The sequence below is a fragment of the Sceloporus occidentalis genome, unplaced genomic scaffold (genome assembly GCF_023333645.1).
Source record: "Sceloporus occidentalis isolate IW3139 unplaced genomic scaffold, rSceOcc1.0.p SCAF_3, whole genome shotgun sequence".
NCBI lineage: Eukaryota > Metazoa > Chordata > Lepidosauria > Squamata > Phrynosomatidae > Sceloporus > Sceloporus occidentalis.
In genome coordinates, this window is record NW_028316983.1 from 116,905,967 (window position 1) to 116,920,194 (window position 14,228).

Genomic DNA, 14,228 nt, shown 5'->3' on the forward strand with positions numbered 1-14,228 from the left:
AGAAGCTCCAAAATGGAGTTTCTTTAAGCGGTGCCTCTGTGACGTCGCGAGGCGCCAGGGGCGCATTCGCGACGTCACAGATGCCGTGACACGTTCGGACGCACAGCGTCCGATACGTAAAGATGGCGCCGGCCGTGTGGAACGGCCGGCGCCATATTGTATGGACAGAGTCCGTATTAGAGCCAGGGGCGTCTAGAAGAGACGCCCCTTTTTTAAAATGGGACGTCCTGCGGACGTCCCAAGTGGCGGTTTGTAACCCGCCTTACTTTGTAATTCAATATGTGATGCAAATGGATGTTAAATTTCCTGAACTTTGAAAATCTCGCAGTTGCCACAAGGCCAGAAAGAGGAGGTGCCAGCCTGCAAGATATGCCCCTTCAGACCATCTTAACTAAGAAGAGAAACAGCAAAATGCAGGTTAACATCTTCACTTTTTTTCCTCTTGTTTGGTTTGTAACACCTTGCTTGATGAAGAAGCTGGTGAAGCTTCAAAAGCTTGCAACATGTATATTGTGCATTTTGGTTGGCCAATAAAGCTATCACTGTTTGGGAAATTTCAAGAGAGTTCTGCAAAAAGATAATAATTACAAATGTGATTTAATTCATGTAAGAACTACCAGATCCAGCATACCAAAAGCTTACAATTAATAATGAAGCAGAGTACAGGAAGCTCTGAGACTCATAGAATCATAGAGTTGGAAGAGACCTCAAGGGCCATCCAGTCCAACCCCCAATAAAAAATAATACATTGTTGTATGTGTTATGTGTGACCTGTGGTTATAACAATAAATCTACTTACTCACATTGTTATAGTGCGGCTTTGTAAAAAGATAGTCTTGATACAGCATTTTTAAACAACACATGCTTTAATTGCAGCATCAGTTCACGAGAGTCATTTTGTTCCGAGTTAAGTGAGGGACAAATGGAATTAATTAAAATTAATGAACTGAATCAAGACTTTCTGCTTAGATATGTAAGTACACTGATTTTATCTAGCTTAAAATGAGGTTTTGTGGCAAAGAGAATGTACTATGACCAGAACACCATGCCCAGCAGGTTGCCAGCTGCAGATTCAAAGTTCCAGTATAGATCTAGTGGAAGAATTAAGGCACAAGTTGTAGCAATACAGCACAGCAAATTGGGGCGGGCAGGGGGAAAGTAAGAGAATAATGCATACGGACTCAGAAATTAGGAAAGTTACTTTTGAAGCCCACAACATCCACAGTCAGCATGGACAAAAGACATATTCCAAGCTCTGAACAAAGCACAGAGGCAAGTCATGATGAATAATTATTTGCAAGACTGGTGTGGCCATACGCATTTGATTCAGATTACAGTCTGGGTTAAAAAAATATTTTGTACATTATCCAATCATCTTCTAGTTTAAACAGATTTATTTTAATAGCTGGGCAAAAGAAAGAAACTCAATTGTTAGCTATACTTACATCTGCCCTTATGGAATTTGCTACTCCATAGAGAAGTTCATTATGGAGGGCATGGCAATTGTTAAATTAGATCAATAGCTCCCATCCTGAATTAACTAGGAGCCATTTTGGTCTGGAGAGGAATACAGTGTATCCAGATAATGCAATTGAGGCTGCATTCACACTGCAGAAATAATCCAATTTGACACCACTGTAGCTGCCATGCCTCAATGCTATGGACTTGTGGGAATTGTAGTTTGTTGTGACACCAGAGCTCTCTAACAAGAGAAGACTAAATGTCCCACAAAACTACAGATCTGATAATTCCATGGCATTGAGCCATGTCAGTTAAAGTGGTGTCAAACTGGATTATTTCTGCAGTGTAGAGGCAGCCTAAGATGTAATGTACAATCTGAAGCATGGCTTGCTGTTGCTGTGTGCCTTCAAGTCCTTTCTGGTTTATGTAAACCCTACCATGGAGTTTCATTGGCAAGGTTTATTCAGAAAAGGGTTGCCTTTGCCTTCCTCTGAGGCAGAGAGACTGTGACTTGCACAAGGTCAACCTGTGGGTTTCCAAGGCCAAGGTGGGATTTGAATCCTGGTATCCCAACTCCTAGTCCAATGCTCAAACCAATGCACTACACTGGCTCTTAAAGCATGGCTACCTAGAAATAAATACCATCAACCTCAGTGGGACATACTCCACAGTCAGTGTGCATCTTCGAAAGCTCACGCCGAACGAGCCTCGAAGAGAAACGACAACGCAGAAAGAACCGCAACCTGGAAACATCACCCAAGGAGACTTTCTGCTGTGCTTTCTGCAACTGGACCTGTTTATCCCGAATTGGCCTTTTTAGTCACCAACACGCTTGTACAAAGCACTGGATGAGTCCTTCTTGAACGTTCGCAAAGCAAAGCCAGAGAGGGGGGCTTGGAACTGCAATTCATGAAACTCAAACTATTTATCCATTCTTCACACTTACCCTAGCTTTCTTCCAATGATCTCAAGGTAATCCTAGCAGCCCTCCTCACAGAATACAAATAAATCAGTGAAGAGGCTATATTGCAAGGTTGTTGAAAGATGTAAAGAATGTTACACATGGAAGGCCCACACCTGCAGCCCCTAAAAGCTACAGTTAAGCAGTATCTTTATCATTTCATTAAGGCAAATGCACAAACTGACCCTGAGAACCATATTTCTAGACAACATAAACCTTCAAACAAAGAGGAAAAACATCTAGTTTTTAGAAGTATTGCACTGACATAATTTTAACATAAATGTCTTGCAATTTAACAGGTGACATTTTCACCAAGGTATGTTACAGCAGCGGCTTGAAGTAACTGTCATCAGTTTCATAACCTTTACAACTTTTCCAAGACATTTTTTACTACATGTGACAGAACAACACAGAAATCTGTGACAACACTTGTATGATCATATGAAACAATAAAGAATGCTGTGGTTTGTGTCTTCCAGTTGTTTCGACTTACGGTGAGGCAAACCTACTGAGGGATTTTCTTGGCAAGATTTATTCAGAGGGGATTTGTCATTACTTTTTTCTGAGACTGAAAGAGTGTGACTTGCCCAAGAACATCCAGTGGTTTTCCATGGCCAAGTGGGATTCGAACCCTGGTCTCCAGAGTTATAGTCCAGACCTCAAAACCACTACATCACACTGGCTCTTCAACAAGGAATATCACAGTAAATTTCATACAATTTTGATATTTGTGTGGCTGCAATGATCTTTTCTTACAATTCCAGAAACTACACAGAAATAAAAAGCCACATTACACAACCTGTGTCATTCTATGTATCTTAACAGATTATAAGTATACTTTACTTTCATAGAGATATACAAATTCTATTGATATTTCCATAATGGACACCTGCTAAAATTCCCTCTTCTACGCAACAATGAAAGGTAAAGCTTTCCTCTCTTTTGCATTTGGCCACAGTACTAGCAAAATAGATTCCACACGCGAACAGGAGCACAGCTCAGCAAGAAATACAAGTGTTATTTTCTGTGACTGAAGGAAAGGCCCCTGGCCATACGTCCCTCAATAATGTTGTCAATGTTAAGATCTCCAGAACAACTCCAAGGCAAAACCAGTGTCTAGCCAAACTTTTTGTTGTTGTATGCCAGTTGTGGCGAACCTATGGCACGTGTGCCAGGGGTGGCACTCAGAGCCCTCTCTGTGGGCACTTATGCCGTCACCCCAGCACAGAGTTTGCCAGAGTTTGTTGCTAGAAAGCCAGAGGGACATGGCACTTTGCAATAAATAAGTGAGTTTTGGGTTGCAGTTTGGGCACTCTGCCTCGAAAAGGTTCACCATCACTGTTGTATGCCTTCAAGTCTCTTGCAACCCTTATCACAGGGATTCTGGGGTTAAACCTATGTGACGTAGCTAAGGTTACCCAGTGGTTTTCCATGCCCTAGTGGGGAACTGAGCCCTGATCTCCAAAGTCATAATCCAACACTCAAACCACTACATCATACTGGCTATTTGCCAGTCTCAGAATGATGTAAAATAAATATTATTCTTTCAAACAAGCACTGTATGCTTAAGGGAGATTTATTTCTGTTTAATTATATATTACTGAACCTTAGAAGACTTAAGCTCTTGGCAAGTGCAATCCTATCCACGTCTGCACAGCAAAATGTACCGTTCCATTCAACAGAGCTTTCTCCTAGGTAAGCATTTATAGTACAGAACTCCTCAGTCTGTCAAATAAACTTTTTATGTTATAATAACTAAAAGTATTTTTTTAAAAACTTATTCTTGAACGGAACAATAGAAACGTTAACAGTTCACTGAAATTGAGCACAGCAAACCTGGTAGGCAGATTACAAATCCAGGACAGAAAATACAATGTGTATGTATGTGTGTTGTGTGCCTTCATTTCCAACCTATGGTGACCATAAGACGAACCTACCTTGGGGTTTTATTGGCAACATTTGTTCAGAAGATGTTTGTCACTGCCTTCCCCTGAGGCTGAGCAAGTGTGACTTGCTTAAGATCACTCTGTGGGTTTCATATCCAAGCTGGGAATCGAACCTTGGTCTCCAGAGTCATCGTCTAATTTTATCACTAGAGGAATCCCGCTCAGAAATGGAATTTAAAGTAAATTTAAAGGAGAAAAATCCCCAAAGTAAAAAGGTGTCATTTTTGTCCCCTTTACGGGTTGTGTTGCTGTGTGGCTTTAAACTGCCTCTGACTTGCTAGGGTTTTCTTGGCCAGATTTATTCAAAGGAAGTTTGTCACTGTCTTGCTCTAAGGCTGAGAGAGTCACCCACTGGCTCTCCAAGGCTGAGCAGTGATTCAAACCCTGGTCTAACAGAGTCCAAGTCCAACTTCAAACCACTATACTGCATTGACATTATTAGGATCATAATATCAATCCAGATACAGCCCCCTGTAATAAATGAGAACTTCCACATGGCATAAGGGGAAGAGCCGGAAGCATACCCAAAGAGCAGAAAACTATGGGTTCCTGGTACATTTAAACTGGCTGACACAGGGATCTCTGTAGATACAAGAGACTGCAGCGGGGAATGTGTGGCTCTCCAGATGTTGCTATACCACAATTCCCACCATCCCCCCATTTGACTATGCTATACAAGTGATGGGACCTGCAGTCTGACAACATCTGGAAGGTAATGAGTTCCCTATCCCTATAATACGCAAAAGTAATTCTAACATTCCTCTAACATTCTTACATTCAGCATTTTTAGTATTTAGATATATCTTTCTTAGAAGTCAGGCTCACCAGGTTATGAAGCTAAAGGCCTGTCTGAAAAAAAAATGACTGATGGCAGAAACTCATCAGATAAGGATTTAGGTGGCACTCCCTTGTCAAAGAGTTAGATAGCTCAGGAGTTCCTACTGCACTGCCAGCCCACAGTGATGAGGCAAACAAGGGCCTTTTGTGAAGATGATCTAGGGTTGTCAAGAGTAAAAACTGGAGAGCACTCCAGTATATTTAATGGTTGTGTAGATTAGGGAATTTCAACAGCACCTGCTGAAATTCCCTCTTCTACATATCCATTAAAAGGTATAGGAGCCCTGTTCCGTATTTCACCTAGCAACCCTAGCAGACGGATGTAGAATCCTATCACCAATCATATCTGAAGGTAAAACTGCAAGTAATCTGTACACAAAGTTCCTGACTTATATGCCAAAGCTTTCTTTAACTCTTCATTTCCACTGATGAACTGGGGCAAAGGAACAAGGATTAGGAAACAAATGGTGAAAACACATTTAGAATGTACCAAGAAGCTGAGTAGACAGCAATCCTCAAAGTCAGTAGCAATGAAACAAACCAGTGCTTGCAAAAGTGGAAACTCACAGCTAAGGTATAAAGAAAAGCCAGCAAACAGCCTAAGGAGAGGGAGGGAAAACAGCATTAAAGCAATTTTTAAAATGGTAACAGCTGTTAATAATCCACTATTTTGTCTTAAATAATAACTCACAGAAAATGTATAACGCACATGTTGTTGTTTTTAAATCCATGCCACCAACCATGTCAGAAATAATCATGTAGAAAGTGTTAACATACTTAAATGCATAGACACAGAAGAGATTTATTTTTGTGGTCAGGTTTTTTTTTACAAAATAAAATGTTGACAACAATACTCCATTGACTAAGTCGCCACATTAAATGATGCACAACAGGTTCACTTCACATAAAAACAAACGTAGTACATCGGCAAGGGAGGAAGTATTTTTGATGTCTGTAACTTAAGTGTAATAACTAGATAACAAAACAGACAAGGGACTGCTAGCACCAATTGTTATGTTACATCTTTTGAATGTACATACAGACCATAGAGGGGAAGGGAGAATTCACCAAAGTTTCTCCTACTGATGCCAACACCAAAACAGATCAGAATGTGCAAGGACATCACTGCGGCAAGCACACAAGAGAACATCCAGATGGACTGTACCAAGAGGAGAATGCTTGGACACAAACAGATGCTTAAGTGCTTTCACACCACTATAAGTTCTCAACAGGCCATGGTACGTGCCTGAGGCACATAGCCATGTCTTGCATGAATATCACGCAAAGGAATTCAACAGAATGATTTATAGAAGGGTAGGGAAAACATCTCATAGTAGGAGACCATTTAAAACAGAAGTACAACTGGAGGAATTAAGGGACTATGGCAAACCCCCTCTGAAGAAAGTTGCCTTAGGGCCACCGTAAGTCGGAAATGACTTGAAGGCACACAACAAGCCAAAAAGCCGGCATGAATATGGCAAAGTGTTGGTTTGAGTGTTGGACTAGGAGTCTGGAGACCAGGGTTTGAATTCCCACTTGGCCATGGAAACCCACTGGGTGACCTGGGCAAGTCACACTCTCTCAGCCTCAGAGGGAGGCAAAGGTGAACCCCCTCTGAACAAATCTTACCAAGAAAACTCCACGATAGGCTTGTCTCGGGGTTGCTGTAAGTCGGAAACAACTTGAAGACACACAACAGCAGCTAAAAAGTAGTTGCTTTTTAGTTAACGTCTGGTACAACTTTACAACTCACTATAATGAATCCGTTAACTCCTGAAGAAAACTGCTAATCCAATCTTGCTGTAAAATAATTGCTGAGCAGACCTACATCCTTTGCCTTTTTTCTTTTTCTTATCATATCTTTTCTTACATGTTTCTTTTCCTTATCTTCTTGACTGTTTTTACTATGTTGTATAGATGTTATGTGTCGTACGGATGTTATGTACCAATATCTTTAAGTTTTAACAGTTCAATAAAAAGGAGGGGAGGAAGTAGTTGCTAGGGGTTGTTGTGGCAGTTGTATCCATTTACCCCCATGTTGTGCTTGCTGCCTCTTCCTTCAATTGCCTTTCCTCCTCCCTCTCCAGAGCCTATATTTAGACTGTATACTCCTCAGGGCTGGGACCTGTGTTTTGTTCACATTGCTTTGTAAAGTACAATTATGCAGAGTAGGCAAAAATTATGCAGGTTATGTGGAGGAACTGCCAGCTGGATGGAAACACTTGGCCAGAACATCTTAAGGAGAGCTGTAGTACATCAGACCATAGCCCCACCTGGTCCGTTCCTGGCCATTGCTGCTGAGTGGCAATCTGCCTCTGAACCCTGGACCCCAATTCAGCTACTTACAGATCCACTGTCTTAGGATTTTGCCTGTTCCCCTTCTAAAGTTAGCCATGCCAGGGGCCCACTGGCAGCACCCGTTTTGTGCCAGACTTATTAACATCTTTCTCAACACACAGGTGTGAGCCAGCATAGTACAGTGGTCTGAGCATTGGACTAAGACTGCGGAGACCAGGGTTCGATTCCTCCCTTAACTAGGGAAACCCACTGGGTGACCATTGGTGAGTAACACAATCTCAGCCCCAGAAAACCCAGTGATAAAGATTCCTTGTTGTTGTGTGGCTTTAGGTCGCTTCCAATTTAAGGCAACCCTATCATGGGGTTTTCTTGGCATGTTTCTTCAGAGGGGATTTGCCACTGCCATCTTCTGAGGCTGAAAGAGTGTGACTGCCCAGGGTCGCCGAATGGATTTACGAGGCCAAACCAGGATTTGAACACTGTTCTCCAAAGTAACAGTCCAATGCTCAAACCGACACACCACACTGAGTTGCCTTAGGGTTAGCAGAAGTTGGAAATGACTTGAAGGCAAGCAACAATACACACAGCGTTGTAGGTTTGTTGGAATGAGACAACCACTGCCAGCATGAAGGGAACTCAAACTGACAAGAGGACATAAATGAAACAAATAGCTAAAGCAAACACTAAACCCAGGTTTGCGAACCCAAATCTCACTTTAATAAAATGAGATACAACAGCTGTTTTGCTGCACACCACTTAAGGCCTTGCAAATGAACCAAGATAACAGAAACCAACTTTAAACCGTAGCTTTCTATATTTTGGCTCATTTCAAAGCCACCAACTGTAATTTCCATCCTTCAGTGTGCTAGGAAGCTATGGCCCCATACAGACAGCCAAAATAAAGCTGCTTCGGGTCACTTTGGAGGTATGCTGTTTAAATGATGCATGCGTCCTAAGAGTCTGGAAGCTGCACCAAAGTTGTGTTCCCATCCTTAGGACTGGATTGTGGCTTTGGCACGGCTTCCAGACTCTTAGTTCACATGCACCATTTAAATAGCATACCTCCAAAGTGACCCGAAGCAGCTTTATTTTGGCCTGTCTGTATGGGGCCTATGTCTAACTGGTACGGTTAAGGAGCTAGTTGTCGTAACTCATGTGAACGGAGAAGGAAAATGGTGCCAGAGACGAGTTCATATCTCATCTTATTAAGCCAAGGTTAATAAGAACAGAAAAATGAGATATATCCCATGCCAACAGTCCTCTACGGACAGGGACAGAAACCCAGGAAAGTGGAACTGGCAAGATGGCACAGGTGATGATAAAATGACAACAGAAAAATGGGACAAGAGGTTGGCAGAGGAAAAGGGCACAGCAGGGGTGGACTGATGAAGCAGGGAGCTTATGGGCACAAGGCAGAGATGTGGGGAAGGAGAGGAGAGGGAAGGGTGGGAGCCAACCTTTGCAAAGCTCCTTGTCGGACACATTGGGCCCTTCACATTGGGGCACAGGACCCCTCATGAAAGTGGAAGACGACAAATAAAAAAACAGTGCTTTTTAAACCTGAGAGAACACCTCTCTGGGAATCCCTAGCTGCTCCAGCAAAATTCTGATGGTCAACATCTGCCAGAATCTGACCATAGATTCATGCCACAAATGCCCAGAGAAGTGTTTTCTTTAAGTCCTTCAGCACAACTCTATGGTCAATTTCCAGAAGAGTTTCTCTGGAGGGCAACCCAGAGATTGCTAGAGAGAATATATGGATCAAATCTGCAAATAATCCAACTGGCAAAAGTCAAAGTGGCAAATGCGGAGGGCTGACCGTACTGTGTGCCAACCAATGAGACGGCTGGGATACATGTTGGTTTTTTCATATTAACATGTTTCTTCTCCCTGCAAGCGCAAGGGCTATGAAGCGCTCTCTGAAACTAAGCCCAGGGTTCCTCTGCTTAAGCATGGAGCCCTGGTTTGCTTAAGCAAAGACATAAGGCTTAGATAAATGGAAGGCAGGTTGAACATTTAACATTTCTGGCTCCATCCTGAGTGTGGGAGGAGGCAATGTTCAATGCTGCCATCTGAGGCAAAGTGTCTGGGAGCAACCCTATGTTGAGAGTGGTTTGCATGTCGGACTATGGCTCTGGAGACCTGGGTTCGAGTCCCAGGTTGGCCATGAAAAAACCCCACTGGGTGGCCTTGGGCAAGTCACGCTCTCTCAGCCTCAGGGGAAGGCCATGGCAGACTTCCTCTGGACAAATCTTGCCCAGAAAATGCCATGACAGCTTTGCCTTAGGTTTGCCCTCAGTTGGAAATGACTTGAAGGCACACAACCGGCACATCATGCTGTGTATGGTACTTTCCGTCCTGGGTTTGCTGGGCTCAGTTCCAGTGGCCTTTTGGCGTTTCTGCTGCTCTGCTTAAGAACACGTTTTAATTTGCTTCTTAAATACAGTACTTTTAGTTAATACAACAAACAAAGAGCCATGGCTTTTACATGTCTGTGTCTCTAGCTGTGTACCTGGCCCTGTCCTCCATTCCATCTGAGGGTCCTCCATTCTGAGTCTGGCTAAGAAGCATGGCTTCTCTATTCCCATGTCTCTGGCCCTGTCCTCCATTCCATCTGAGGGTCCTCCATTCTGAGTCTGGCTAAGAAGCATGGCTTCTCTATTCCCATGTCTCTGGCCCTGTCCTCCATTCCATCTGAGGGTCCTCCATTCTGAGTCTGGCTAAGAAGCATGGCTTCTCTATTCCCATGTCTCTGGCCCTGTCCTCCATTCCATCTGAGGGTCCTCCATTCTGAGTCTGGCTAAGAAGCATGGCTTCTGTATTTCCATGTCTCTGGCCCTGTCCTCCATTCCATCTGAGGGTCCTCCATTCTGAGTCTGGCTAAGAAGCATGGCTTCTCTATTCCCATGTCTCTGGCCCTGTCCTCCATTCCATCTGAGGGTCCTCCATTCTGAGTCTGGCTAAGAAGCATGGCTTCTGTATTTCCATGTCTCTGGCCCTGTCCTCCATTCCATCTGAGGGTCCTCCATTCTGAGTCTGGCTAAGAAGCATGGCTTCTCTATTCCCATGTCTCTGGCCCTGTCCTCCATTCCATCTGAGGGTCCTCCATTCTGAGTCTGGCTAAGAAGCATGGCTTCTCTATTCCCATGTCTCTGGCCCTGTCCTCCATTCCATCTGAGGGTCCTCCATTCTGAGTCTGGCTAAGAAGCATGGCTTCTGTATTTCCATGTCTCTGGCCCTGTCCTCCATTCCATCTGAGGGTCCTCCATTCTGAGTCTGGCTAAGAAGCATGGCTTCTCTATTCCCATGTCTCTGGCCCTGTCCTCCATTCCATCTGAGGGTCCTCCATTCTGAGTCTGGCTAAGAAGCATGGCTTCTCTATTCCCATGTCTCTGGCCCTGTCCTCCATTCCATCTGAGGGTCCTCCATTCTGAGTCTGGCTAAGAAGCATGGCTTCTCTATTCCCATGTCTCTGGCCCTGTCCTCCATTCCATCTGAGGGTCCTCCATTCTGAGTCTGGCTAAGAAGCATGGCTTCTGTATTTCCATGTCTCTGGCCCTGTCCTCCATTCCATCTGAGGGTCCTCCATTCTGAGTCTGGCTAAGAAGCATGGCTTCTCTATTCCCATGTCTCTGGCCCTGTCCTCCATTCCATCTGAGGGTCCTCCATTCTGAGTCTGGCTAAGAAGCATGGCTTCTCTATTCCCATGTCTCTGGCCCTGTCCTCCATTCCATCTGAGGGTCCTCCATTCTGAGTCTGGCTAAGAAGCATGGCTTCTCTATTCCCATGTCTCTGGCCCTGTCCTCCATTCCATCTGAGGGTCCTCCATTCTGAGTCTGGCTAAGAAGCATGGCTTCTCTATTCCCATGTCTCTGGCCCTGTCCTCCATTCCATCTGAGGGTCCTCCATTCTGAGTCTGGCTAAGAAGCATGGCTTCTCTATTCCCATGTCTCTGGCCCTGTCCTCCATTCCATCTGAGGGTCCTCCATTCTGAGTCTGGCTAAGAAGCATGGCTTCTGTATTTCCATGTCTCTGGCCCTGTCCTCCATTCCATCTGAGGGTCCTCCATTCTGAGTCTGGCTAAGAAGCATGGCTTCTCTATTCCCATGTCTCTGGCCCTGTCCTCCATTCCATCTGAGGGTCCTCCATTCTGAGTCTGGCTAAGAAGCATGGCTTCTCTATTCCCATGTCTCTGGCCCTGTCCTCCATTCCATCTGAGGGTCCTCCATTCTGAGTCTGGCTAAGAAGCATGGCTTCTCTATTCCCATGTCTCTGGCCCTGTCCTCCATTCCATCTGAGGGTCCTCCATTCTGAGTCTGGCTAAGAAGCATGGCTTCTGTATTTCCATGTCTCTGGCCCTGTCCTCCATTCCATCTGAGGGTCCTCCATTCTGAGTCTGGCTAAGAAGCATGGCTTCTCTATTCCCATGTCTCTGGCCCTGTCCTCCATTCCATCTGAGGGTCCTCCATTCTGAGTCTGGCTAAGAAGCATGGCTTCTCTATTCCCATGTCTCTGGCCCTGTCCTCCATTCCATCTGAGGGTCCTCCATCCCGAGCAGGACTAAAGAAGCATGGCTTCTCTCTGCTCTGCCTTGAGTCCCGTCCTCCATTTCCCTCTCCCCTTCTCTCTCACCTCGGAGGTCCTGGGCCAGCTCCTTCCAGGCGGGGGCGAAGCGGATGCAGTGCCCGCACCAGGAGGCGTAGAACTCCACCACCCAGGCGCTGCTCGAGTTGAACACCGCCGGCGCCAAGGACTCCCAGGACAGCACCGCCAGAGGCTCCTCCGCCGAGTACAGGCCCACGCCCCGCGCCCCGGAACACAAGCACAGCGCCAGCAGCAATGCTGCCGAGGGACCGGGCCCAGCCATCGCCGGGAAGAGAAAGAGCAGCTGCAGCCGCCGCGGACCAGGACCAGCGGCCACTGACCGGCGCCCGGCCCCGAAGGCGCAAGGCCTCCTGGATAGGCGGGGCCACGGGGGAGCCACGCCCCTAGGGTTAAAGCCACGCCTCCTCTGCATGCACCTTCGCCTCAGGGAAACCCCGCCCCACGGTGGCCGGCCGCGCCCTCTTTGAGGATACACTCTTTTAGGACACGCACCCTTTTCTTGGACACGCCTCTTTCCCCAGGACACGCCCCCTTCAGGACATGCTTTAGAAGCACTCTGCCTTTAGAAGCACTCCTTTTCTTGGACACGCCTCTTTCCCAGGACACGCCCCCTTCAGGACATGCTTTAGAAGCACTCTGCCTTTAGAAGCACTCCTTTTCTTGGACACGCCTCTTTCCCCAGGACACGCCCCCTTCAGGACATGCTTTAGAAGCACTCTGCCTTTAGAAGCACTCCTTTTCTTGGACACGCCTCTTTCTCCAGGACACGCCCTCTTTGAGGATACACTCTTTTAGGACACGCACCCTTTTCTTGGACACGCCTCTTTCTCCAGGACACGCCCCCTTCAGGACATGCCTTTAGGACAAGCACCCTTTTCTTGGACACGCCTCTTTCTCCAGGACACGCCCCCTTCAGGACATGCCTTTAGAAGCACTCCTTTTCTTGGACACGCCTCTTTCTCCAGGACACGCCCCCTTCAGGACACGCCCCCTTCAGGACATGCCTTTAGAAGCACTCCTTTTCTTGGACACGCCCTCTTTCTCTCAGACACGCCCCCTTCAGGACATGCCTTTAGAAGCACTCCTTTTCTTGGACACGCCCTCTTTCTCTGGGACACGCCCTCTTTTCAGGTTGCTAAACCACTTAGGGAATGCTTAAGCGCACTGAGAAGCAGAGATGTTCTTCTTGCTGTGGCTGAATGTCCTCCTCTTGGAGCAAGGTTCAGAAGAAGGTGTGGGTTTGACTTCCTGCATGGCAGAATGGGGTTGGACTGGATGGCCCTTGAATCACAGAATTGGAAGAGACGCCAAGGGCCAACCAGTCCCACCCCATTCTGCCATGCAGGAAATCACCATCAAAGCATCCCCTGGGACAGATGGCCACCCAGCCTCTGTTTTAAAACCTCCAAATAAGGAGAGCTCACTAACTTATTCCACTGTCAAACAGCCCTTACTGTCAGGAAGTTCCTCCTAATGTTCAGGTGGAATCTCTTTTCCTGGAGCTTGCATCCATTGTTCCGGGTCCTGTTTTCTGGAGCAGCAGAAAACAAGCTTGCTCCCTCCTCAATATGACATCCCTTCAAATATTTAAACAGGGCTATCATATCACCCCTTAACCTTCTTTTCTCCAGGCTAAACGTACCCAGCTCCCTAAGTTGTTCCTCATAGAACATGGTTACTAGACCCTTCACCATTTTAGTCGCCCTCCTTTGGACACATTGCTCCAGTTTCTCAATGTCCTTTTTTAATTGTGGCGCCCAGAACTGGACACAATATTCCAGGTGGGGCCTGACCAAGGCAGAATAGAGTGGCACTATTACTTCCCATGATCTAGACCAGACCTGTACAATATACAGCCCAGAGGATTTTGGGTGTCCCACAGGGATGTGGCGCAACTTCAAGGCCCCTGTGTCCCTCGGCCTCCTCCTGAGGAAAGGCACCTAGAGAGGAGGACCTCACCCTGCAAGGCACCTCTGCTGCTGGTTTTTCTCCAGAGCAGAAGGCCGAGTGGAAGAGGAAAAGGACAAGTAAAGCTCCTCTGCTGCTCAGCTTTCTCCTGAGGAGAGGGCCAGGCAGAGGAGGAGGAGGAGGAAAAGGAGGAAGGAATGTTAATTAATTAA

At 46.0% G+C, this 14,228-nt stretch overlaps 1 protein-coding gene across 1 annotated transcript in view; it reads right to left on the reverse strand.

Moving 5' to 3' along the window:
• Positions 1–12,370, reverse strand: part of QSOX1 (quiescin sulfhydryl oxidase 1) — an 82,419-nt gene extending 70,049 nt beyond the window's left edge. Inside the window, exon 1 of the mRNA XM_089518321.1 lies at positions 12,136–12,370. Within this exon, the coding sequence (XP_089374447.1) occupies positions 12,136–12,370 (235 nt within the window). The remainder of the gene's footprint in view (positions 1–12,135) is intronic.
• Between the last annotated feature and the right edge of the window lie 1,858 nt (positions 12,371–14,228).